This window comes from Leucoraja erinacea, chromosome 28 (assembly GCF_028641065.1).
Source record: "Leucoraja erinacea ecotype New England chromosome 28, Leri_hhj_1, whole genome shotgun sequence".
Lineage (NCBI taxonomy): Eukaryota > Metazoa > Chordata > Chondrichthyes > Rajiformes > Rajidae > Leucoraja > Leucoraja erinaceus.
In genome coordinates this window covers 18275295-18302125 of record NC_073404.1, presented here as the reverse complement: position 1 = coordinate 18302125, position 26831 = coordinate 18275295, and the positions used below count along the sequence as shown (strand labels likewise).

At 44.1% G+C, this 26831-nt stretch overlaps 1 protein-coding gene across 7 annotated transcripts in view; it reads left to right on the top strand.

The window, feature by feature from the left end:
- The window catches only part of gtf2ird1 (GTF2I repeat domain containing 1), a 121488-nt gene that overhangs the window by 59800 nt on the left and 34857 nt on the right, over positions 1–26831 (top strand). For all 7 annotated transcript variants that reach the window (XM_055657928.1, XM_055657923.1, XM_055657929.1 and 4 more), the window contains 13 exons: positions 391–574; positions 3467–3492; positions 4983–5091; positions 6211–6239; positions 7397–7477; positions 9983–10072; positions 10902–10955; positions 12812–12877; positions 16548–16731; positions 19972–20030; positions 23843–23914; positions 24331–24420; positions 26062–26154. In XM_055657928.1, coding sequence (XP_055513903.1) covers positions 391–574; positions 3467–3492; positions 4983–5091; positions 6211–6239; positions 7397–7477; positions 9983–10072; positions 10902–10955; positions 12812–12877; positions 16548–16731; positions 19972–20030; positions 23843–23914; positions 24331–24420; positions 26062–26154 — 1137 coding nt within the window. The remainder of the gene's footprint in view (positions 1–390; positions 575–3466; positions 3493–4982; positions 5092–6210; positions 6240–7396; positions 7478–9982; positions 10073–10901; positions 10956–12811; positions 12878–16547; positions 16732–19971; positions 20031–23842; positions 23915–24330; positions 24421–26061; positions 26155–26831) is intronic.

Here is a 26831-nt window from a genome sequence, read left to right as displayed (position 1 = left end):
TTTATCTTTTGGATAAGCCATGCGCTGCATGTTAAAAACTGAACCGAATAGATGAAGTTGAACAATGATGTGGTCTGAAAATGAAAAGCGAGAGGATTTATGCAAAGTGGCCACTAAACAATCATCGGAGAAATTCAGAAGAGATTTTTTTATCAAGGGAGTGGTGAGAATGTGGAACATGTGTCCACACAAAGTGGATATGTAGAAGAGGATAAGCATATAGGGGAGAAGGGTTATTTTCTGAGAATTAAATAAGGAAGGATGGGACATCATGAATGGTGAATAAACTTGATTCTTTGCTGTCGTTTAACGTAAAGTTGCTAATGTGCCCCACAGATAACTGGGAATGTTAATGTGTTTTAAACTACTGTTGTCTGTGTTCTTTTGTAGCTGAGGCCTTAGGCTTGGATCATATGGTTCCTGTTCCATACAGGAAGATTGCATGCGACCCAGATGCAGTGGAAATAATTGGGATTCCAGAAGGAATTCCCTTCAAACGACCTTGTACCTATGGAGTTCCCAAATTGAAACGGATCCTGGAATCAAGACATAAAGTTTGCTTTGTTATTAAGAGGTAAGGTGGTGTAGGAGTCAACATCTCTTTGGAATTTGAATTTCTTCTGTGTTCACACAGTTCCCATCAAATTGTCAATTTGGCTCATTGGACTCTGTGAATAGACAAATCTGTACAGCTGGTTTGTTATGGATGTGGATGTTTGAAATGTTAACCTCTGTTCATTTTCATGCAGTAGGCGATGCTTCTCACCGAATACAAATCAAGCTCAAGACATTTGAAGTACTATCATATTTTTAACATTTTTTTTGTCACTTTTATCATTTAGTTAGACCATTATCATCATTTTCCCCTGATGTGCTTTCACATTATAGAACATAGAGCAGTGCCAGCCGTACACAATGTCTGTGCCGAACATGATGTCAAGATAAGCTAATCTTCGCTGCCTGCAGGCGATCCACATCCTTTCATTCCCAATTTATCTCTGTGCCTATTTAAAAGCCTCTTAAAAGTCACCACCAACCCAGAGAGTGTGCCCAGACACCCACCACTCTCTGTGTGTAACAAAAACATATGCCACCTGATTTGAATTTCCCTCTCTGACCTGAATGCGATGCCCTGTAAGAGGTCAACATTAGGATAATTCACAGCGATTCAATACATTGGACCAAGAATGGTTCAGAACTTTTTTCCGGTACTAAGTGTTAATGAGACAAATATCAAACCATAGCTCGATCAGAGAACAGCAGCAGAAGGGAGTTGTTGTAATATTTGAGCATGATTTTCCAAACATGGATTTTAGGAAGGAATGAGAGAGCAATAACTACTCTAAGAGACTTTAGATTTCACTGTTGCATATCCAATAAAGAAACAGGGCACATTGGAGGGTATTGCACAGTAACTTTCTTGGGACCCTCACAGACCCCGATGTCGCTGTGATCTCAGTCATGGAGGTCATTGTCAGAAGATATTCATGAGGGTGAACTTTTGAAAAGTGCCTGATATTGATCGAGTACCTGGTGACTCCTTATAACCTGCGTGGGCCAACTGAAGATTGTGCAGACATCTTCAACCTTAAATTATTACGGTCCGAGGTCCCAACCTGCGTGAAAAGGACGTCCATAATACCAGAGCCCAAGAAGAGCAAGGTGACAAATCTCAATCCACTTCCATTGCGATTAAATGCTATGGGAGGTTGGTTATGACGCATATCAACTCCTGCACTAATAACGTCCTGGGCCCACAACAATTCACCTACTGCCACAAAGATCAACAACGGGTATAACTTTTCTGCCACTCCACTCCGCACAGGACTACTTGGACAACAAAAATACTGGCTGTTCATCGATTACAGCTCAGTGTTCAACACTATCTTTCCCTCTACACTTATACTCGGGGAACTGGGTCTCTGATCATTCCTATGCAATTGGGTCCTCGACTTGCTCATTGGCACGAATTGGCAACAAACCCATCTGACTCGATTACCATCAGCACAGGAGCACCTCAACTCTGTGCGCTCAGTCCCCTGCTCTACCCTCTTTCCAACCTCAACTGAGTAGCCAGACACAACTCCAATGCCATCTTTAAATCTGTAGTAACCCCACAGTTGTTGAACAAATAACATGGCAGCGCAGTGGTGGAGTTGGTGCCTTACTGCGCCAGAGACCCGGGTTTGATCCTGACTAACGGTGCTGTCTGTAGGGAGTTTGTACGTTCTCCCTGTGACCGTGTGAGTTTTCTATGGGAGCTCCGGTTTCCTCCCACACTCCAAAGACGTACAGGTTTGTAAGTTGGTTAGCTTTGGTAAATTATCCCTACTGTGTAGGATAGTGCTAGAGGATAGTGCTAGTGTACAGGATGATCGCTGGTCGGCACAGACTCGGTGGGCTGAAGGGCCGGAAGGACGCTTTATCTCTAAACTAAACTCAACTAAAAAAAACAGTTAACAGTGAGTGAGAGTACGAAAAGGAGTTTGATAATCTGATTGAATAGTGCCAGAAAGAAAATCTTGTTCTCAACATTAGCAAGCTGATTGATGACTGCAGGAGGGGTAAGCTGAGGATCCATGAAGCTGACACCAAAGCCTCGGACAGTGGCCAGTTCTCCCTCGCCCTCTCCTTTCCACCTTGTCAGATTCAGATTCAGATTCAGATTCAATTTAATTGTCATTGTCGGTGTACAGTACAGAGACAACGAAATGCATTTAGCATCTCCCTTGAAGAGCGACATAGCAAACGATTTGAATTAAAAAAATAATAAGTGTCCGGGGGGGGGATGGTGATTGGCAGTCACCGAGGTACGTTGTTGAGTAGAGTGACAGCTGCCGGAAAGAAGCTGTTCCTCGACCTGCTGGTTCGGCAACGGAGAGACCTGTAGCGCCTCCCGGATGGTAGGAGGGTAAACACTCCATGGTTGGGGTGAGAGCAGTCCTTGGCGATGCTGAGCGCCCTCCGCAGACAGCGCTTGCTTTGGACAGACTCAATGGAGGGGAGCGTGGAACCGGTGATGCGTTGGGCAATTTTCACCACCCTCTGCAATGCCTTCTGGTCGGAGACAGAGCAGTTGCCATACCATGCTGTGATGCAGTTGGTAAGGATGCTCTCGATGGTGCAGCGGTAGAAGTTCACCAGGATCTGAGGAGACAGATGGACCTTCTTCAGTCTCCTCAGGAAGAAGAGATGCTGATGAGCCTTCTTGATCAGAGTAGAGGTATTGTGGGTCCAAGAGAGGTCATCGGAGATGTTGACTCCCAGGAACCTGAAGCTAGAAACACGTTCCACCTCCGTCCCGTTAATGTGGATGGGGGTATGCGTGCCGCTTGTGTTTTGTGGCTGATGAGTTATCAGCAGACATCAGTACTGTTTTATTCACTGCAGCTGAAGATTTGTGTGGTTGAAATGCTTGCATCTTTTACAGAAACTCACTTTATCTTTTGTTTCCATTTACGTGCAGGATGTTTGATGAACGAGTTCTGACAGGTAAGCTGGAGAGTTATAATGAACAACATTGTCACCTACAAGTAAAATCCGGCAGAACCTGGTGGGGACTGAGGAGTCCGTTCAGATCCCGAAACATGTTGTTTAAATCCACTCGGTCAGTGAGTCCCCGTAGCAATGCATTAATCCCTCTCTCAGCAGTCACTATAGCTCGCTGAATTTGATGAGACTACCATGTTAGAGTTAATGTTGCCAGTTAAGTTTCTGCTAAATAATTGCTCTTGAAGTTAAGCAGTCAAGTGACCTTTTGGTTAAGCTAAATGGCAGTACAGTTCTTTTGAAGGTCAGACGTCTCCAAAACCCAAACACGTTCTTGACTTGTGGCCTACTGCAGAACCGACCCTTGTACATCCTATGTGGCTGAACAGCCAAGGTGCTTGCATGCTTGAGTCTGTAGCAGTGTGGTTCTGTCTAGAGGAACTGCAACAAACAACAAGATATAATAAAAATGTAATTTGTAATTGAATTTCACTCTCATTTCATGTACAGGAGCATTTTGGGACAAATGAGGCAGCAAGCTACCTGGAACATTGTAGTTTTAATAACCTGCAAATGCATAAATCTTTCAAAAATAGCAATAAAGGTTAACAAGGCCAGAAAAGAAGCTAATAAGGCTAGAATGAAAAGTTGACAATCTCTGTTTATCTTATTAGAACAAAGATTTGGGGGTATTGCAGAAGCAAGAGGGTACAACCACCACGAAGGAGACTTCATTCGTCTTCTTTGGGAAAGAGAAGGCTGATGCGTGGTCTTACAAGGCTTTAACATTTAAAGTATAACATTTAAAGTTGTGTTAAAATAAAGTAGGGGCTTTAATTTGTAGAAGAATCCCAAACAAGTGACTTTAAATACAGAAACTAATAGATTAAAAATTGAATTCCATAAAATCTTTTTGCCATTCTGCTCCGCCCTCCTTGTTTCTGAGAATGCACAGGTTCATGCGATTATAATACAAGCAGAACTCTCTTGTATGTCTTATTTTTTAGAAAGGATTATAACAAGCAGATCCAAACAGCCCACACATGTAAATGTTCATTCTTCAGGTGAAGATCAAAGATTTGGACTCTATTGTGGGCTTGCGTAATAATTCCCTGCACAGTGATTGAGGTAGCGGTCACAGGTAGACACTGAGGACAAAAAGCTGTGTTTCATCTGTGGACTTTCACTACAGTTTGCAAAGTAACCGAAATACCCCTCAGCATTTTACCAGATTTATAACGAGAGAGGCATTCTGATGGGGAATATGTGGCAAAGTAAAACATTTGCAGCTCTATGGTCCATTGGGAAGGATTATGTGTCAGAGAGAGTGAGAGAGAAATAAATGCATCTTTTTAATGTTCATTTTGCTTTCTTCCAGTTAGCACCCTGCACTCCTGTTTACATTTTTTGATTCTCTTGAGCAATTGTCGGCCTCAATTTCAAGCACCTCTTAGGAAGGAAGCCATTGTGAATAACCCTTATTTTTGTTGTAGGGACAAAATACATACGGGAAGGTTCCAAGCAGGATGGCCACTCCCCTTTGGATGAAGATTCCCAAAGATCCATGGCATTAGACATGAACTCCAATAACCACATCTGCCGGTAGGAAATAGCTTCATCAGCCATTAATGTCAGCAACAATTAAAAGGAAAGGTTTGCATTTATATCTTATATAGCTGTCACCAGAGCTACATTTCAAACCAAGCATAGAAAGCATTGAAGATAGACACAAAAAGCTGGAGTAACTCCGCGGGACAGGCAGCATCTTTGGAGAGAAGGAAAGGGTGATGCTTCAAGTCAAGACCTTCTTCAGACTTCAGTCCAAAACATCACCCATTCCTTACCTCCAGAGATGCTGCCTATCCCGCTGAGTTACTCCAGTGTTTTGTGTCTATCTTCGGTTTAAACCAGCATCTGCAGTTCCTTCCTACACATAGAAAGCACTGAGCTTGTCTTAGAGTAATGCATTGCTGTCACCAGTGAAATGCAAAGCTATCTTTTAAAATCTGTTCCAACCTTCATCAGGATCTTATAAATCATTTAAATTATTGCGATAAACCTCCCATTCCTTAAAATTCACCAAACTTCTGGGTTATAAATTAATCTTATGATATCTCTCCTTCAAGATCAAGTTGGGTTCCCTGTAGTTTAATCTTAGAAACATCTGAATAACATGTATTTGAAATCTTTACAAGGTTCTTTATAAAATTGTGCAAGCAGTCCAATCTGGGCAATTGCAATAACTGAACAGGAAACTGAAATCATCAGCCTTAGTGCAGGCAGATCCATTCCATATCTTGGGCCCTCGAGGACAGCTTGTTCTCTTCTGGAGCCAGGTCCATTGCAAAAGGAAAGGTCAGAGTTACCAGTCGATGTCTTCCACCTAATTATAATTAACACATGAATAAACCATTAGAAATAACTTGCAGTGCGGCAAGCCAATAACAAAGCAAAAGTATTGCTAACATTTCAAAGATAGTGCTCAATTTATGCATGGTCCTAATCAGATTACTCTCTGGGTTAGTGCCCTGGCCTCGTTCAGATACTGTAAATGGCAGAAGCACATGAGGAAATGTAAAATACTTTGCAAGAATTATTACAAAAATGGTGGGGAAAAAATACCATTAGGTCCGTGAAGAGGAAATAAGAAGTAGACTTAAATCTTTGTTCTAGTTGACACTTTAAAATACTACATTTTGAAATGTGCTCTTCTCTTATCAGGTCTATGATGATGAAAGAAAGCGAAACAGGTGAGGCACTGATTGATTTCTGAATTACTTTGAGTTCCTTTGAAAATCGCATGTCCAACCTGTCTATTTATTTGCAGAGGTTCTCTGCCTCTAGTTGTTGTATTCCAGAGTACATTGTTATTTTATGAATGTGTATTAAGTGGTCTGAGGTTTGGAAAGCACTTGGATGTGTTATTATGGTACAATGCGATAGAACTTTATTTATCCCAGGAGGAAAATTGATCTGCCAACAGTCATAAAAACACAAAATACATGAAACATGAAATTAAAGTGATGAGTGGAAAGGATTGGGGGATGTGCAAAGATTGGGGAGGGGGGTAGGGGGAGGGGAGGGGAGTCAGTCTCAGTCTACCCCACGACAGAAGGGGGAGGAGTTGTAAAGTTTGATAGCCACAGGGAAGAAGGATCTCCTGTGGCGTTCTGTCCTGCACCTTGTAATGCTAGGCTTACATCCGACAAAATTCTCCCAGTTTCCCCACAGATAATTTCCTTGCTCAACGTTACCTGGGGGTGTCCTGGTGTAAGCAGTTGAAGAGAACACTCACCAAACCCTATTTCATAAATCTATTTAAACTGAGAAGATTGTGCAAACACTTTTTTTTATTGTTTTAAGCTCTCTTAATAAATAATGCTTCTAGTGATTTCAGCCACTGTTACAGTTGGTATGTATTTCTGCAAATGGCTAACTCGTAACTTCAGGTGCATTATCCTCTTTGTTAACAGTGAACAGAGAGAATCGGATACAGTAACGTCACTGACATTTTTTATGATAGGCTAGTTGGGCCGAAGGGCCTGTTTCTGTGGCTCAAGAGAAATGACATTCCAGATCATATTTAAAGGGTCCACAATGATAATCCATTGCGACTCCAGGTAAATAGCAGACATTTAAGCAGTAGGCTATTAAATCCTCAAACTCCTTCTTCTCCCCCTCTTGGTTTATTGTCTCTCTCCCAGGCAGCTGGGGTCAAACAATGAGAGGGAGGTCTAACCCTGTGATACCTCACGGTAGAGGATAGTGTTGTGTACTGCCCAATGGTCTGGCTCTTTAACATGAAGCCTGTTCTCAGTCTGTGAGACCAAGCCACAGAGATTGTGTAGAGTGCCAATTCATCTCAAAAGACTTCTCCCTCTGTCCATTTCTCTCTCTACGTTTGCAGGCACTTCCCTTGATCTGTCGATTTTGAAAAAGGTGAAAACTGAGCCAGAGGATCCAGAAATTATTCAAATTACTGTTCAAGGTAAAAAAAAAATGTTGGGTTCATTGGATATGAATTAATGTGTAGTTTGCAGATGGTGAATTAACAATGATTTTTGTACTTGCACCAGAATAATTTTTGAGATCGTTTTGTAAAACGACGGAGCACATTCTAACTTCAACAGTGCTCTCATTAAACATAGTAGTTTCTGTACCTAGCGCCTTTAACGGTTGCCATCAGCACCTTTTCTAGTCTTGTTTCTTGTCCTCCCTTCTCTCTCCCCTTCTCTCAAATCCATTGGCTAGTGAGAGGCCCACAAAAGTCCAAAGGTGCTCCGAAATGGACAAGCCAAACGCACCCCCCAAATGTGGAAAAGTGGAAAGTTAAGGATCAGCGAATTACAGTTGCATTTAGAATGTCATGCCCAGATATTGTACACAATGTCAAGTTGATGGAGAGTGGCTGAAAATGTTGGCATCATTTCTCTTGAGTGATGTGGTGGATGAATTAATGGCAGACGTATTAACGGCGGGTTAGAAAAGCACGTGAGAAAGAGGGAACGGACAATTTACTGAGGCCAATTAATCACAAACCCACATGACCACAGGGAGAACATGCAAACTCCACACTGACAACACCCGAGGTCACGATTGAACCCGGTTCTCTGGTGCTGTGAGGCAGTGGCTCTACCAGCTGCATCATAGTGCCGCTCAATGTCGGAGACATGGCAACCGATTTACACACAGCAAGATCCCACAAACTGTAGAGATAATGGCCAGATAATCTATTCTTCTGGTGTTGATTGGAGGTTAACTTTTGACCAAGACATGAAGGATAATTCTGTTACTTTTCTTCAAAGTTGTCCCACAAGTTCCATCTTGGTGGTGCTCCATCATCGGCAGTGTTAGCCTAGGTTTTTATGCTCGGGTGACTGTACTGGAATTTCAGTGCGTGACCTGTGACACACTAAAGGGCCTGTCCCACCAGCGCGCGATTGTATGCGTCTAGCGCGACCAAACGTGGTGGCTTGAGGCGTACGGCCTCGCGGGGCTGGTCCCACTTCCAACCGCGGAGCCGTCTGGAGTTGTGCGGAGCTGGTCCCGACATCATACTCACCAACCAGCTGGGCAAGAGGCGGGCCGACTAAATTTGGACGTCAAACGGCGTCGGGCAGTTACGTCATCACGCAACGGTACGCCAGGCGGTGACGTCATCGCGCAATGCCACGCGCTAGGCATACGGCGTCAAGACGCTGCATATGGCGTCAAGACGCTGCATATGGCCTCAATGCGGCTGCGGGCCGACAGGCCGTTGTCACGCGGACGTTTTGGACAGTGTCAGTTTTTCAGAGCCCCGCGCGATGTCAGGACCAGCCCCGCACAGCTCCATACGCCTCCGGCGATCGAAGTGGGACCGGCCCCGCGAGGCCGTACGGCTCAAGTGACCACGTTAGGTCGCGCTAGACGCATCCAGTCGCATGCTGGTGGGACAGCCCTTAACTGAGCCATGACTGTCACCAGAGGTCCAAGTGCAAAGAGGGAAAGCTCTCCTGTGAAAGATTGTTGGTTCTGAGAAAAAGTGGGCGATCAAGCAGCCCTGCCTATTTCCTGCAGTCAACCGAGATTCCAGTTGAAGTTGAACAAGATTTATCTTCTTTCAGGAAAGTTTTGGGTGCATGGAGCAGTCAATCAGAATTGATTGTAGAAAAGACTTTTGACTAGTTGTTTGAAACCACTCTGCAAACTCGCTTTCATCACCCTTGGAAAGCACCTTAAAGTACAATGATTGATTAGTTCAGGAAACCGCCTATGACTACCTCTGCGAACAGAAGCTACTGGAACTAGGGTGGCCACTGGAAGTGACAGAGCATAGACATAAGGGCTGCTGGCATTAAAGACAAATCTCCATGTTTATCCAGAAACACAAGAGGTAGTACCTTGTGATAGTGGGGAAATAACAGCAATGGGCACTCTTTTATAAAGGAGGTGAGGAGGAACCTCTTTAGTCAGAGGGTAGTTAATCTGTGGAACTCATTGTCACTGAGGATTGTGGAGGCCAAGTCAGTGGATATTTTTAAGGCAGTGATAGACAAGTTCTTGATTAGAATGGGTGTCAAGAGTTATAGGAGAAGGCAGGAAAATGGGACTAGGTGACAGAGATCAGCCATGATTAAATGGTGGAGTAGACTCGATGGGCCAAATGGCCTAATTCTACTCCAAAATAACCTGTGAATGTGGATTGGGTCCAACTTTGCTGAAATGTCGAACTTCTTTGCCTGTCAGCTGAGAAAGCGTTAGAAAGTGGCCGAGTGTTTGCCAGTGTCTCCTGGATCAGGGCTAGTGGAACAGCCACTGAGTGGATGTGAAACTTAGTTTGTGCCCTGGACCTTTTACTGTACTGTATGAAATACCAGGAGTGAACATTGCTCGGGTTGGTCATTTCTGTTCTTGTGTCTTACCAAAGGTGAAAAATTGTTCAAACATTTTGCTCACTCTTCGGAAAGGGTATTTATTATTCACTAAGTAACCCACTTTCTCCTTCTGACAGATCCAAATACATCTTTGGATGATCTCAGTGAGAACCTATCTGATAGATCAAGCTGCGATGAGCCCGACCTCCTGGTGGAATCACCCTCTGGTACCCAGCCTTTTTTTTAATATGCAGCAGAATTCTTCATGATTTATGATCTGCAATCCCAATCCAACTCTGTTCCTTCCTGATTACTGGTGACCACCCTTGGCACCTATGGACTTGACACCACAGTGAGGTCTCCAGGCCATGGAAACCCACACACACTTCTTCTTCTTCTTGCGTATGGCGTGCACAGCCTAAAGTTGTAGGACAACTTGTTCTATTTGATCTTATTTGATTGTGCACGCCGGGTTGATTGCATTCGTCGAAACAGGGCGGACCACGTGAAGGTTGCAGTCTCCCACCCCCCACGCACGCTGACTGAGTGAGATAACACACCAGCTTCCATCATATGAAGCAGGAGGTGATGGGGAGACCATAGTGTCCACACAGGGAGCGGATGCTGCCGTTCCCAGCAGTGGTCCATGCTCACCGTGTATACAGGCCGCACCCACGAGCGCTATCCCCCTCCGCCCACCCCATGTAGCCAGAACAGCAAAGAGCACTACAGTGAATCAGCACTGTGCGAGATGCTGCAAAGTGGGGTAGAAATATATTTGGCCACTGGCTTGTTTTATTGCTGGACATATCAGGCAGTTGTGCTTTTTCGGAGAAACAGGAAGCCATAGAGGAAGTCTGAGTGAGTAGATATCAGTTCCCCACACACATCACCCCACTGTTACCACATTCCATGTGTGAGTCCTGTGCACTTGTACATGAGCACATAGATCATGTCAGTGTGAATGGTTACTGCTTTGCTATAGAATGGTCTTAATATATGCAGCAAACTACTACAAACTAAGTAAAACAGTGTATTCAATTCCCTCCTCCCTAGATGCCATGCAAGACAATGTTTCTAACCACAACGAACAACATATGGTGGTGGAAGGTCAGTGGTTTAACATCAATGATACAAAAATAATTGCACAAGAATAGTAACCATGTGTTTCTATTTGGAAAGTTCGGCACAGAGCTTATAATAAAAGATAGGCACAAAATGCTGGAGTAACTCAGCGGAACAGGCAGCATCTCCGGAGAGAAGGAATGGGTGACATTTTGGGTCGAGACCCTTCTTCAGACTCGACCGAAAGCATCACCCATTCCTTCTATCCAGAGATGCTGCCTGTTCCGCTGAGTTGCTACAGCATTTTGTGTCTATCTTTGGTGTAAACTAGCACCTGCAGTTCCATCCTAAGCATAATAAAAGCATTGGATGACTAACCTATTGAAAGACTTTGGGACAAGAGAGTATTGGAAGGTTTTGGGGAATCGAATATACCAAGTGATGTCAGTAATGAAGTGAAAGTGTTGTGGGTCAACTTTTCTGTGGGGGATTCCACTGACCCCGATTGTGGGAAGGGATCAGCTGATAGATGCGAGGAAGAATTGTTGATAGGGATTAGGGGATGGAATCTATCAAAAGTGTTAAATGAGCAACATCAGAAAGAAGATCTAATAGGTGTGGAGGAAGGATGTTCAAAGTGGAGGTCTGTGCCCAGTGATGTTGTATGAGATCAATAAACAATTTGGATGTAAGTGTAGATGGGTTGGTTATTGAGTTTACAGATGAACCAAAATTGGTAGAGTTGCCGACATGTGAGAAAAAGCTATCAAATAATATAGATCAGTTACATATACAGGCGGAGAAATAGCAGATGAAGTTTAATCTGAGCAACAATGAGGTGTTGCACTTTGAGAAGTGAAATGTAAGGGGAAAATTTACTATTGATGTCAAGACTCTTAACAGCATTGATGTACAGAAGGATCTTGGGGTCCATGTCCATAGTTCCCTGAAAGTGGCAACATGTAGATAGAGTGGATTTGCTGGGGTAGACACAAAATGCAGGAGTAACTCAGCGGTTCAGGCAGCATCTCTGGAGAAAAGGAATAGGTGATGTTTTGGGATGAAAAATGGGGGGAAACTGACGTTGAGGCCAAAAAGCAGGGAATGGAGGGATATGGAGCATGTGCACGCAGAAAGGATTAGTTTAACTTGGTATCATGTTTGGCACGTGTATTGTGGACAAGGTCCCGTTCCTGTGGTGTACTCTTCCATGTTCTTGAAAGAAAAAGATACTTGTTTTTTTTAATATTGTGTCTTTCATGATCTCAAAACGACCAAAGTGTTTAAAGCTAATGCATTCTAAGTCCTGAGCTTGAAATATATTTATAGCAAGATCCACAAACACTAATGAGGCACTGTTCATTGTTTACCACTTGGGCAGCTTACAGCCCAGTGGTATGAATATGGATTTCTCTAACTGCAGATAGCCCCAGCATTCCCTCTCTCTCTCTCTAACCCTTCCCTACCCAAGTCGCACTAGCTTCTCATTTTCACCTAACAAACAGCTAACAATGGCCTGTTTCCTTTATCATTGTTACTTTTTTGCATATCTTTCATTCATTGTTCCTTATCTCTCTACATAATCGCCTATATCTCTCGTTTCCCTTATCCCTAACCAGTCTGAAGAAGGGTCTCGACCCGAAACGTCACCCATTCCTTCTGTCTAGAGATGCTGCCTTTCACGCTGAGTTATTCCAGATTTTTGTGTCTATCTACTGTTTATTGATGTTGTTTGAGTTGAAATATCTGTTTGGTTAATTGGAAGCTTTTTTCATTTTCAAAATAATTCATTGGGATCCTTGATATTGACCGAGGAGTAATACAGTAGGGATCTTTCTATATTGTCTTATGATGCCTATCAGTCATAACATGATTCAATTTCTGGTACGGTTTCCTCCTAGACGATTGGAATCAAAACGTTGTACGACTGAGAAAACAGGTGGAGAACCTCTTCAACAGAAAATACGGTGAGTTAATAATTGTTAATTGGCTAGAATATATTCGTCACACAGACCTGTTTTGGGAGTTTGAGACCCCACTATCACACATCGCTTGGCAACAACCATCTCGCCCCAACCTGTCTCATTGTGCTTCTGTTCGACTGAAATCTGAAATCAAGTTGACTGGTAATATCAATATTACAGGAATGAAAGATGAGGACATAATTGTAACCTTCTATTAAGTCACTGGGCGTAAAGATACTGATGTTGCAATGAAACATTTTGATGTCACGAGCTGGTGGATCTGTAAAGAAGCATTCAGAATGTTCCTCGAAGATAATTTCATCACTGTAATGAAATGCAGTAATGAGATGGTGCTCGTTTGACACTAAATCGAGCTGTGATTGGAATTCATGTGGAGGGAGGGGAGGACATCAGAGAGAGAGAGAGAGACATTTGTTCCGTGCTCCAACTTCCCACAATGTCTTCAACCTCCTTTATTTATCCAAGGCCTGTGAACGTGTCATCAACCTACAGATCTATTTTCTGCTCTGTTCTACAGTACGTATGAAACCTGTAATCTGGTTTCTAACCCTGCAACCAGGGGGCGGAAATCACTATCAAAACATGGGAGGGACACAATTTAGGGGGAGGGCACAATTTCTTGGTGGCCACGCGAGAGGCTTTGGAGGCTTTGGCCGTGGGCCCTGTGGACGGTAACATTGGGAGCTGACCTGGTTGGTGATCAACTCCGAACCCCAGCAACAGCAGCTTCATTCGCCCCGAATGTGGGGCTTGAATCGGCCCATTTGAGGGACCTTTCATCGTCCGGCGTGGCTTAAAATTGGCCGGCGGGGTCTTCAACATTGGGAGCCTCCATTGCCTTGACGCGGCAGTTTGATTTTAAGCCACGCCAGGCGATGAAAGACCATGTGAACGGGCTGATTCAGCCCTTAGAAAGCGTCTGATACCCACTTGAATCTTTCAAAAGCTACAATGTGATAAATAACACTTAAACAAATAAAACTGAAGCAAATAAAGGCAAACAGAAGAACCAACCTTGGAGTGGGGAGAGAGTGGGGGGGAGAGAGATGGGAAAAAAATACTAAATAATGTGAGTGGCCATGAATGAAGGACTTACCTGCAAGCCAGCCAGAAAACCTGTTCGACTGGAGCCCTTAATGGCCTGACCCATTTAAATCCGATACCCGTTTAAATCTTTCCCATCCACAAATACATCCAATTAGTTCAAATGGTAATTGTACCCACATCAGATGGCTTTGAGTAATTCTCCATGAAAACCTTCAATAATACTTGAAGGTCAAAATACAATTGGTGACACATTGTGTTAATACGATGTTAATAGAGACATTTAACAAGCGTTTAACAGTGACACCTAACTGTCTCGTGGAAAGCAGAGTTTTAATAGATTTTCTTCACCGAATTTCAAAATCCGGATTACAAATGATGGGGGGATTGTCCCCCACCTCTCAAAAAATGGGAGGGACGCATATCCTCTGTCCCCCCCGGGATTTCCGCCCATGTCTGCAACAACACTAAAATGATCTTTACCAGACTCACAAATTACTATATCCTAGACTGAGGTTTATTATCTCTCCCTGCTTGAGTTGTTGGCAGCCTTTGAATCAATAATCATGTCAACCTCCATGTTGTTTCTGCTCTTACTCATCAAATGTTAGCCAGAGAACTGCAGTAAAATGCTGAAATTCCACTATCCAACCACTGATAAATCTCTCAAAATTTACTGGAGCTTGTGCCCCTGCACTTTAGTTTAATTTTAGTTTAGAGACAGTGTGGAAACGGCCCTTACCCCCACTGAGTCCACGCCGAACAGTGATCCCTGCATATTAACACTACCCTACACACACTAACTACAATATTGGCATTTACTCCAAGCCAATTAACCTACAAATCTGTATGTCTTTGGAGTGTGGGAGAAACCGAACATCTCGGAGAAAAATCCAAGCAGGTCATGGGGAGAACATAAAAACTACGTACAGACAAGCACCTGTAGTCAGGATCAAACCTGGGTCTCTGGCGCTGTAAGGCGGAAGGTCTACCGCTACGCCATCGTAGCTCTACTGATACGCCATGTCTTTGAAACTCATCAACGCCTCTGTTCTTCCAATCCCTTTTCGTTCACCAGGGCCCACTGGAAAACATATTATAGTAATGTGTAACTGAATAAAAATGAATTAAAAATGTGTCACGGTATTAATGAGAATTACATACAACAGTCCAGATAATTGGCCAGTCTGCACCACCAAAGTCCCAAGTCTGCTGGATTAGGAGAGTTTTACTGTACTTGTACTTGCTATGGCTTCTCTTGCCATTCCTTCCTCTGGTGTCTCCAGTGGTTCCATCCTTTGGGGGGCCTTAAATTCCGAGCATCGACCCATAAATACACGGAGAGTTCTCAGCCCTGCATCCCACAACTGTCCTATTGTTTGACTGGCTCTTCAGCCAACATCCAGTGCAGGGTAGGGCTGAAACCTCCTACAGCTATCGGGAAGACTGAAGTTGTTTCTGGTTGCCAGCACAAGACACATGGTCACATTTCTCATCCCAGGATTTGGTCCACAAGTCTACTTCATTATACAATCCACCCCTTTCGACCACCATCGCCTTTATTCGACTATGTCGCAAATCACTGGTTGGTGGAACCATGTCATGAAATCCCAAAACAACTATATCAGTCCATCTAGGTTGCCTCCCAGCTACTACCCTGTATAAACTTGTGCTCATTCAAATTTCTACTACCCTGAATTGACTGTGCCAAGTCTTTCACTCCTTGTGCCCATTTTCAAATCCCTCCATGGTTTCCTGTCACTTGCCGTGGCTCTGTGTCGAATGTGGTCATTTATTTTGTTTGATGATGGCTTTTAGAGAATCCTGAAACATTTTCTTTCCATTAGAGGTACAACACCAATCTAAGTTGTTTCTTGCTGGGTGCAGGAGGGTGGGATGTAGCAGGGTGATTATTGGGGAGTGTTAAATAATGAGAAGCCTTCTACTTTCCAACCTAAATTCAATGTTCATACCATTGGGTTATAAGCTACCCAAGCGGAATGAGGTCATAAGGAATAAGAGTAGAATTAGGCCATTGGGCCCACCAAGTCACCTCCGCCATTCAAACATGGCTGATCTATCTCTCCCTCCTATCTCTCCCCATTCTCCTGCCTTCTCCCCATAACCATTGACCTGCACTAACCAAGAATCTATCTATCTCTGCCTTAAAAATATCCACTGACGGCCTCCACAGCCTTCTGTGGCAAAGAATTCCACAGATTCACCACCCTCTGACTAAATAAATTTCTCCTCATCGCCTTCCTAAAAGAACATCCTTTAATTCTGAAGCTATGACCTTTAGTCCTAGACTCTCCCACTAGAGGAACCATCCCTCCACATCCACTCTATCCAAGCCTTTTACTATTCCGTATTTTTCAATGAGGTCCCCCCCTCATTCTTCTAAACTCAGATGGAATACTCCTAATATGGAACACGCAGCCAATAACAGATAGATAAAGACCTTTGAGTGTATTCAACATGTTCCAGGTAAAGAAACCCTCATGAACCACATAAACCCTGTGAGCCGCGCCCGCGACAAACGCAAGTGTTTCCTCCGATCTCTCGGCATTTATTGTTACCTTTCTCCTCAAACTGTTATCTGTTTCAGGTGAAGCAATGGGATTCTCCGACCCAGTCAAAGTTCCCTATTTGAAATTCCGCTCCCATCCCCAAGACCTGTTTGTGGACGGGATGCCAGACGGTATCCCACTCCGAACCCCCAATTGGTTTGGACTTTCAAAACTCCAGAAGATTTTGGAAGCGAGCGAGAACATTCAGTTTATCATTAAAAGGTAAGGAATCTTCGACTTAACTAATGTTAAAGGCCTTTGAGCGGGTCAGGAGACAACAAAAATTCCAGCCCCAATCCACATCATCTAACCAATTCACTCACTCCAGGGAGTGCCTGAGTGATGCACAAAAATACTAGAGGGAAGCAAACATTGATACATGTTATAAGGTCATAAGGAATAGAATTCAGCCCATCAAGTCTACTCCGCCATTCAATCATGGCTGATCTATCTCTCCCTCCTAACCCTATTCTCCTGCCTTCTCTCCATCTCATACACCTATACTAATCAAGAATCTATCTATCTCTGCCTTAAAAATATCCACTGACTATGCCACTGCAGCCTTCTGTGACAAAGAATTCCACAGATTCACCACCCTCTGACTAAATAAATTTCTCCTCAGCTCCTTCCTATAAGAACTTCCTTTCATTCTAAGGCTAGGGCCTCTGGTTCTAGATTCTCCCACTGTCCAGGAGAGATGTGGAGGATAATCAATGTTTCAAGACATTTTCCTTCAATGGAACGAGACAATGACTTGTACGAGCGCATTGTGATGTGCATGTCGAGGCAAAGATGGAGGGGGTTCGTAAAGAAATCCAAACATTGGCTGTGCATGTGATAGGAGATGGGATGAGTAAAACTGGAAAATCAAAGCACACAGAATGCAGGGAGGATGCGAGCAGTGGGAATGGGAGATAGAGAGGAAGCTGGAGACTTTGGCAAGGCCGGAATCTCCATCAGGCCACGAGTCCGGTGGAAAGGGAAGGCATGAGCAGAACCAGGTCAGATCCCATCGGACACCACAAGCTGACAGGCAACCCCCAGTGATTGCCCCAGCCAGCATCGTCCCCTTCCCTGGTTGCCCAATTGTGCTCACCCTACAAGTCAGCACTCCCACGAGAGAGAGAATGGGAGTGTGGTCAAAGTAAAGTGTGGTGAATTAAATATTGAAACCTGGCTGCGGCAATGTGTTGTCGAAGAAAGCGCCTGGTGGGTCTATGGCCAAAAGTGTTTATCTGCGGATATTTATTCTACAAAGGACCAGCAATGTGGCAAAGTTCAAACAAGTCCACTTTGAGCCCACCAGTCTGTGTCTTTAACTCCACCTAATGCATACAATTCATGGTTACACTCGCTAACGTGAAGGTGTCAACAATTAGGGGCAGGCCATTTGGAACGGAGATGAGGAAATACTTTTTCACCCAGAGAGTTGTGAATCTGTGGAATTCTCTGCCTCAGAAGGCAGTGGAGGCCAATTCTCTGATGCTTTCAAGACAGAATAAGGTGGAGCTCTTAAGGATAGCGGAGTCAGGGGATATGGCGAGAAGGCAGGAACGGGGAACTGATTGTGGATGATCAGCCGTGATCATATTGAATGGCTCAATGGGCCGAATGGCCTACTCCTCATTGTCTATTGTTTGCTTACAATATGCTTGATAATTTCAGACTTGGTGTTATTTGTAACTTTAGCACATATTTGAGATCATTCTCAACCCTGGTGCCCCACAAGAATGTATTCTTAGCCCCTTATTGTCCTCCTTATACATTCACGACAGCGACCAAATTCTGTTCTAACTCCCTTTACAAGTTTGCAGATGACACCATCTCGAATGATGATGGAAACTGGTACAGGATGGAGATAGAGAGCTTAGTAACATGGTGTCAAGATGATAATCTCTGTCTCAGTGTCAGCAAGATGAAAGACCCAGTTATCAACTTCAGGAATCAAAGTACATGCTCCAAACAGTGCCAATGGTGATAAAATGGTGACGGTCAAAATCTTCAAGTTCCAAGGCGTAAATAAGACCAACAACCAAAAACACACTGGAGCTACAGCCAATAAAACACACCACTGCTTCTATTTCCAGAAAAGACTTAAGCCCCTGTCCCACTTAGGAGACCGAAACAGCAACCTCTGGTGACCTTGCCCACCACCCAAGGTTTCCATAAGGTCACCGGAGGTTTTGGTCACTCTCGCTAATGGTCGAAAGTGGTTTCCGCGTGGTCGAGGCTTCATCTAGGTTGCTGCTATTTTTTCATCATGATTAAAACCGGCCTAAAATAGGTGGGCGTTTTAAAAATCTATATTTTTTTAGTCGCCAGTCTAGTCGAAGCCGGTTTTCCTCATAGTCGAGGAAGGTTTTCAACATATGCGTGGGAGGTGGTAGGAGGTTGCAGGTCACCTCGACCTTGATTTTTTTTTTTGGGTGGCGGGCAAGGTCACCAGAGGTTGCTGTTTAGGTCTCCTAAATGGGACAGAGGTTTAAGGATGCTCATCATGTCTCCAAAATCTCTTAGCATGGTCTACAGATGAACTGTAGAAAGCATCCTGTTCAGATACATCACATCTTGGTTTAGAACCAGGTCGGCCCGCCCAAGACCATAAGAAATTGCAGAGTTGTCAATGTAGCCCAATACGTCCCACAAATCAGCCTTGGCACCATCGATTCCACCTCATGAAAGCAGCCAACATAATCAAGGACCTTTTATGATGTGGTCATTCCATTTTCTCTAGATTCAGGAATACCTTCTTCCCCACTGTTATGAGTCTACCGAATGATCGTTCCATAAACTAATGTGTAGTTGCGATCTTCCACCCTACTTATGGACCTTGCACTTTTTTCTAATTAACTGTAATACTCTAAGCTATAATACTCTAACACTATATTCTGCACTCTGGTATTTCTGTCTTTGCATTACCTGTTGGCCATGTGTATGGTTTGATTGCACTCATGTACAGTATGTTTTGACTAGATACCAAGTAAACACAGTTCTTCACTGTACCCCACTACACATGATAATAACATGAATATTGATTTCTCTAACTTCAAGTAAACCCGGCATTCCTTCTGCTCTATCCCAATCCCACTCAAAACGCACCAGCTTCTCATTTCTCACCCAACAAACAGCTAACGATGGCCTGTTTCCTTTATCATCGTTACTTTTTTGCATATCGTTCATTCATTGTTCTTTATCTCTTTATATCATCTTCTATTTCTCTAATTTCCCTTTCCTGGTGACTTTCAGTCTGAAGAAGGGTCTCGACCTGAAACGTTACCCATTCCTTCTCTCCAGAGATGCTGCCTGTCCCGCTGAGTTACTCCAGCTTTTTGTGTCTATCTTCATAATAATAAGCCAATACCTATACTGTTTGGGTTTATTTTGCATTAAAAAAAGGCAGAACATTGGCTTTATTTGATCAAAGTTAAATTCCTGATTAACACTTTAATCTTACACTCTCAGGCCAGAACTCCTACTGGAAGACATGCAAGAAACGTGCAAGGAAAGAACCAATGCAGGAGGTAAGGATGTTATAATGTAGAGCCTATCGCACAGCACATGTTCCTACAAAGAGTGCTGAGTGGATATCCTAATAATCTGACCTATAAAAATTTGAGGAACGACACTAGCTGGAAATCTGGAAGCAGAAAATGCCGGAAGTACTCAGTAGATCAGGCATTTGGAGAGAAAAATAGTTAACAGTTTGATTTTAGTTTAGTTTTTTAGTTTAGAGATACAGTGTGGAAACAGGCCCTTCGGCCCACCGAGTCCGCACCGACCAATGATCACTGCACATTAACACAAGCCTACACACACTAGGGACAATTTACACTTAAACCAAGTATACAAACCCAGGCCAATTAACCTACAAACCTGTACGTCTTTGACGTGTGGGAGGAAACCGAAGATCTTGGAGAAAAGTCACGCGGAAATCGTACAAACTCTGTGCGGATAGCACCCGTAGACGGGATCAAATCCGGGTCTCAAGCGCTGTAAGGCAGCAACTCTACCACTGCGCCATCGTGCCACCCAACAGGGTTTTAGAAATGAGGGAAAGAGAGGGAGAGCATGCGTTTGTCTAGGTAGTATTGAAAGTTAAGGTAGAGCAAAGGGAATATCTCTCTTAGGCTGAGACCAGGTGACAAATAGCAGTTAAGATCAGACCAAGCCTCTCTGTGTGCTGTTTAATGAGCAGTATTTTGCACAAAGGAGGTGTTGGTTGACATTGAATGATAAATGTGTAGGAATAGAGATAGGGTCATCAAGAGATACAGCACAGAAATAGTCCTGTCACCGCTCCAAGTGCACACTGGCCATCAAGTACCCACTTTCACACTTATTCAACAGCAATGTGTTCTCCTCGTATTCCCAGCAATCCCCCCACCCCACCCCCCCTCCACGATTCTACCACTCGCCTTCACACAAGGGACACTTTTATACTGATAAATTAGCCTACAAACCCGTATGTTTTTGATATGTGGGAGGAAACTGGAGCAACCGGGAGAAATCAATGCAGCCACAGGGAGAACATGCAAACTCCACCCAGACAGCACTAAAGGTCAGAATTGATGCTCAGTCTCGGGGAATATGAGGCAGCAGCTCCACTCTCTGTGGCACTGTGCCAACCTACAGCTGTGTGGGACAGTAGATGGAGTGTGAGGTTTCCAATATGGATTTTTGCAACAATAAAAGAGAGATGAAATGGAGCCGACTCAAACTTCAGCTCTGTGGAGTTATTCCTGTGATTGGCAGATTACACTGGCAAATGTACATTGGGAGATCTATGTCTCTCTGTGCACGTCTTGCTCTGTCTCTCTATCTCTCTGTCTGTCTCGGTCTGTCTCTCTATCTCTATCTCTGTGCCTCTCTCTGTCTGTCTCTCTGTCTCTCTCTCTCTGTCTCTCTCTCTCTCTCTCTCTCTCTCTCTCTCTCTCTCTCTCTGTCTCTCTCTCTCTCTCTCTCTCTCTCTCTCTCTCTCTCTCTGTCTCTCTCTCTCTGTATCTCTCTATGTCTATCTCTCTGTCTATCTCTCTGTCTGTCTCTCTTTCTCCATCTCTCTCTGTCTGTTCTGCTTGGACACACAGAGGATATCACTCAGTCACTCTTAGAAGATGTAATTGTTTTGCTTCCAACTAAATAGAACAATGAGTCTTACAAAATCTGACCCCCCGGTTAAAACAATGTAACAGTGGGGACAAGGTAACTGCAGTGGAACGATCTTGATGCATTGCTTTAGAATATTGTAGAGCAAAAGTACAGGAGCAGGCAAGTTCCTTCCTTCCTATTCCGTGGTTCTGCAATAACAAGTCAATTCCTAAAATACAAAGACTGAGAATTCACAACTGGGAAAAGGTTATTTGATAAATAAAGAGGACTTCCTTATATTGTGGCATGTGACAGAGCGAGGTTTATCAAAGGTCAAATTTGCATGCACTAATCACTTTGTTGTATTATTTCTACAAACGCTCTGGGTTGGCCAGATTGACCGGTGAGGAAACTTAGCGGACTAAATTATGAGGAGCATAGATAGGGTAGACAATAGTAAACGTCTCCCCGTAACAAAAATGTCTGTAACCTGAGTGCAGAGGTTTAAGGTAAGATGCAAGAGGTTTAGGGGGGATATAAAGGAGAAATGTTTAGCCCAGAAGCTGTTTGGAATGTGCTGCCTGAGAGGGGGGTGGAGAGGGAGACTGTCCCAACATTGTGTCTAGAAGAGCGCTTCAATCAACAAGGCTTAGATACCTACAGAGCAGGAGCAGGTAAATGGGATTAGTATAGATGGATACGATGGTCGGCATGGGCAAGATGGGCCAAAGGGCCTGTTGCTCTGTTGTATGACTACTATTCTATTATTTGTAAGGTTACCAAGGATTCATTTATGAAATACAAGTTCACAAGTTATAGTAGAATTAGGCCATTCACCCATCGAGTCTACTCCGCCATTCAATCATGGCTGATCTCTGCCCCCTAATCACATTTTCCTGCCTTCTCCCCATAACCCTTGACACCCATTCTAGTCAGGATTACTTGCATGCCCAACATATTTGAATCCTTGTGTATGAAGCTGCTGCTGTTCTTGTAGCCACCACTCAGTGGTGCTGTGGCCTCAGACAAAACCAACAAGCCTGATTTGAAGGGCACGTCATCAGAGGAATGGAAATTGTTTACCATAGGAGCTAACATGGAGGCATGCCAGGGACGCCACCATATGGTCAGCTATATGATGGAGGGAACAGGAAGTGGGTTTCATGAACAAGATGATGTCAGGGATTAGAGAGAAACTGGAAAAGGCTGGAAATTCAGGAAAAGGATGGAAAGCAGCAAAGGAAGATCAAAGGCAGTCAAAAAATGCTGGAGTAATTCAGCAGGGCAGGCAGCATCTCTGGAGAGAAGGAATGGGTGACGTCTTAGGTCAAGACCCTTCTTCAGAATGAGGAAGGTCAAAGGGTGGTTGCATCTTCATGACAAAGAACTCATTAACTTGCGGCTGAAGCTGTGAAGGCAGGAGACGGTGCGGGGGTTTAGGAGAATTGGAGAAGAGAAGCCGGGGGTTAATCTTTCATGTTATGTGGATGCATGAATAATGAGCAGGTTTGCTCCAGGAGCTCGTCATACAGTCTCGTGACTCTATGCCATTTCCAGTGGTAGACGGTCAAATCACCAAGCCCTGTAGCAGAGATGAGGGCCATGGCAGGGGAGGCGAGCAGGGTGGAAGGTAGTTGGAGGGGCTAAGAAAGTCACCTGCCCAATGCCCAAAGAAACGAGCAGTTCACCGAGTAAAAATCAAGTAAATGAATATGGTCAACATTACTGAGTGGTTAATACAAGTCGTCAATAAGGATGAGCAATTTGCGCACCCAGCCACTGATTTCTGAATCATTACATTTTACTGTTTTGGATCATTACATTTACTGCCCTATACATGATGTCCCGGGGGAATTAATAAGTAAAATGGAATGGTTGAGCTTTTCATTGCCATGCGGGATGCAGTGACTAGTCAGGTGCAATCTTTTTCCAAACTGTGAAGCGGCCTTCATTTTCCATCAGACTGTTTGAGGGATTGGGGTAAATCGAGTTTCACTGTACCTTAATTGGTACAAGTGGACAATAAACACACCTTTGAACCTTTACTGCATCAAGAATCGAGCTATCAGTTTGAGTGGTGCAAGGTAGATCAAGGTAGGTTCCCAATCCATCTGCCTTGGAGATGTGAGGCAGGCAGAGACACTTGTTTACCTTGCACTGCTGTCATGCAAAATGAACAAGTCGGACAATGGAAGCAAACAAGGAGAAGGATTTCCCATCGATTTTATCACCTTTGTGCTTATTCCAGTATCAACCCAGGAACCCCGTGCGGACCCTGTGAAAGATGAAGCAACGCAACTGAAGAGGCAGATGCAAGCAGGTTAGTGCAATACAAGTTTATAACTAGTTAGGCACAGTGGCGCATCGGTAGTGTTGCTCCCTTACAGCAACCTGGGTTTGATCCTGACTACAGGTGCTGTCTGTACGGAGTTTGTTTGTTCTCCCCGTGACCTGCGTGGGTTTTCTCCGAGATTTTTGGTTTCCTCCCACACTCCGAAGATGTACAGGTCCGTAGGTAAATTGGCTTGGTAAATGTACAAATTGTCCCTAGTGTGTGTAGGATAGTGTTAATATGCGGGGATCGCTGGTTGGCGCAGATCCAGAGGGCCGTAGGGCCTGTTTCTGCGCTGTATCTCTAAACCTAAAACTAAAACCAGATAAAAGAAGTTTATCCTCTTACCGGATGTCCGTTCATCATATTTAACTTCTCCTCCTCCTCCTCCTCCTCCTCCTCAGGCAGTCCCTTGGGATCGAGGATGGCCTGCTTCCACTCCAGCTCGGAGATGCCTGATGAGGCCAATGTGGGGCTTGCAGACTCTGCCACAGGTGAGGCAGGGAGTGCCTGACAGGGCCGGGGAGCGGGTATTTTGGAGACATCATGAGCTTTTTCTGTTGATTACACTGAGCTCCCAGTGTCTCATTGCCTTCCCGTATACGGCTGCCTCTCCATTTTGAGAGACCCCCAGGGCCTAGATTCCAACAAGTTGGTGAATATGCTGCACTTGAAAAAGGAAATTCTGAGAACGTCCTTGAATATATTGTCTCTGCCTACATAGAAATGTCTTGGCCTGACAGAACTCAGAATAGTCTCTGTTTCAGGATCACACGCCCGAGCCCCGTCTTTATATATAAACCGTCTGAGCCTTTTGACTGGATTCCAAACTCAAATTCACTCCCAACCATTTGTTACTGCTCTCACAAGCTTTCGGAAAATGTAGATCTAGGTTAGATGAAAACTGAGATTAGGTTTGATCCTGTAATCACCCCGACTGTCCATGACTGTTAAATAATCCATGATAGTGCAGCTGGTAACCAATACTGGAAAACCATCACTAAATGGTGGCCATTTTTTCTGGGTGAAGCCACATTGAAAAATCTCTTGCTGCTCTTCCCGGAGTAGTTCAAATGAAACAGTAGCCCTATCCCTGCAGGAAACCCCTTGCACACAGCTGTAGGGACGAGCAGGATTTCACCAACAATCAGTTAACAGGCTGTCGGGCTCCCTGCAACATTCAGTGGGTGAAACCACTTCCTGAGCAGCAAACAGACCAAACCACTCCATGGCAGGGAACACCGACAACTCATAGACAACAGTGAAAGATTTGTACATAGGGCCACAAGAAAAGACCTGGTTTTCAACAGACTGAGTGTTATATAGGAAGCCGCCTAATTAATTTACATAATTGTGATGTGCGTATCATGCTCCAGTCTATGGAGAGACTTTAAGAATGTTTGGCAAGTCTCCTTGGTGACAAACAGGCTGTCTTTGCCTGAATTTCACAAACCTCACTGACAACCATTGTAGGTGCTGTGTTTTGCCATTTTAACTCTGTAGGATCAGCATCTGTGACCTGGCTCCCAGCAGTCATGCTGCTGACACCTCACGAGATCCGGCAGGCAGATGACGTTGGCGTTATCAAGCCTTTTAAGGCGGAGAATAAACAGCGCAGGAGTAGAAATGCAGCTCACTGGTCAAAGCCTGCCTTTGTGCTTGGTCGAGTCTCCTCCCATTCCTCTCGTCTTGCCCAGTTTCCATTCGTCACAACCCTCCTTCTTCCCCTCCCTCCTCCCCCCCTCCCCCACATACGTCATTTGACTTCTCCTTGAAATCAGAGCGTCAAGAGTGTTTTATTGTCATGTGTCCCAGATAGAACAATGAAATTCTTACTTGCAGCAGCACAAGAGAATATGCGAGCATGGTACTCTGTAAATAATAAAGGAGAGAAAAAAAGGTTAATACATTAAACACATCTACCTACAAAAACACACACACACACACGCACGCACACACACACACACGCACGCACACACACACCTCAAAGGCAGACACAAAATGCTGGAATTGTGGAATAAAGAAAAGATGCGAGCTGTTGGGGAGTGAAGGATTGCAGGCGGGTGCTGCAGTGGGAGGATTACCAATTCTTCAGCTGCACCTTCATTCTAATGTCACTTTGTTTCTTGTGTTAGAAATACCAGACAAAGCAACAGTGAAGCACGTGACAAACTCAGATGGAAATAAATCAAACAATTCCCTTAATATCATTGAAGTGACGATCCCAGGTAAGAAAAAAGAATTCACCTTGTGCCTTGGTGAGCTGCTGGTGCTTATTGCTGATGGTTAGCGGTGTAACATAATCACAGGGAATCAACACAGCTGCAGTACTGCTGCAGAGAATATAAAGCACCATCCATTATCAAGGGACGTGGACTTTAAGTGGAAGACGGTCTCATTTCCAGGATACTGGTGGATTGCCTTCACTCCAGCACTTATTCTGGGAGCAGAAAGCAGCAACAGCACTCTCTGACCTAGAAATACATTTGTGCTATTCCAACAAAAATACACTGTGTGTTCCAACTCGAATTAACCCAGAGAAGCATGATTTCGGCAAATTTCTACGTGTATAAGATCCTGTCAGGCAAAAAAAAATTTTGAGGGGATTTTTTATTTCTCTTGACCTTATATCTGGAGAAGACTCGTCCAAGCAATGACGGTTCTGAAGCAATAATTCATTCAATCTGCCCGATTCCCCTTTGCAGCCCCTTTGTATTTTGATCACGGCTCACATTCGCACATAGTTTCACTGGATCAGCAAATTGGGACTCGGCCACCAATCCCCACAGTATCCCACTAGTCACAGACAGCCAACCTGAGGGGGACCTAGTTAATTCTACATTTTATTTTCTATCTGTGAGCCAACTCTCAATTCATGTTATAACGAATGAAAGCAAAACATGCC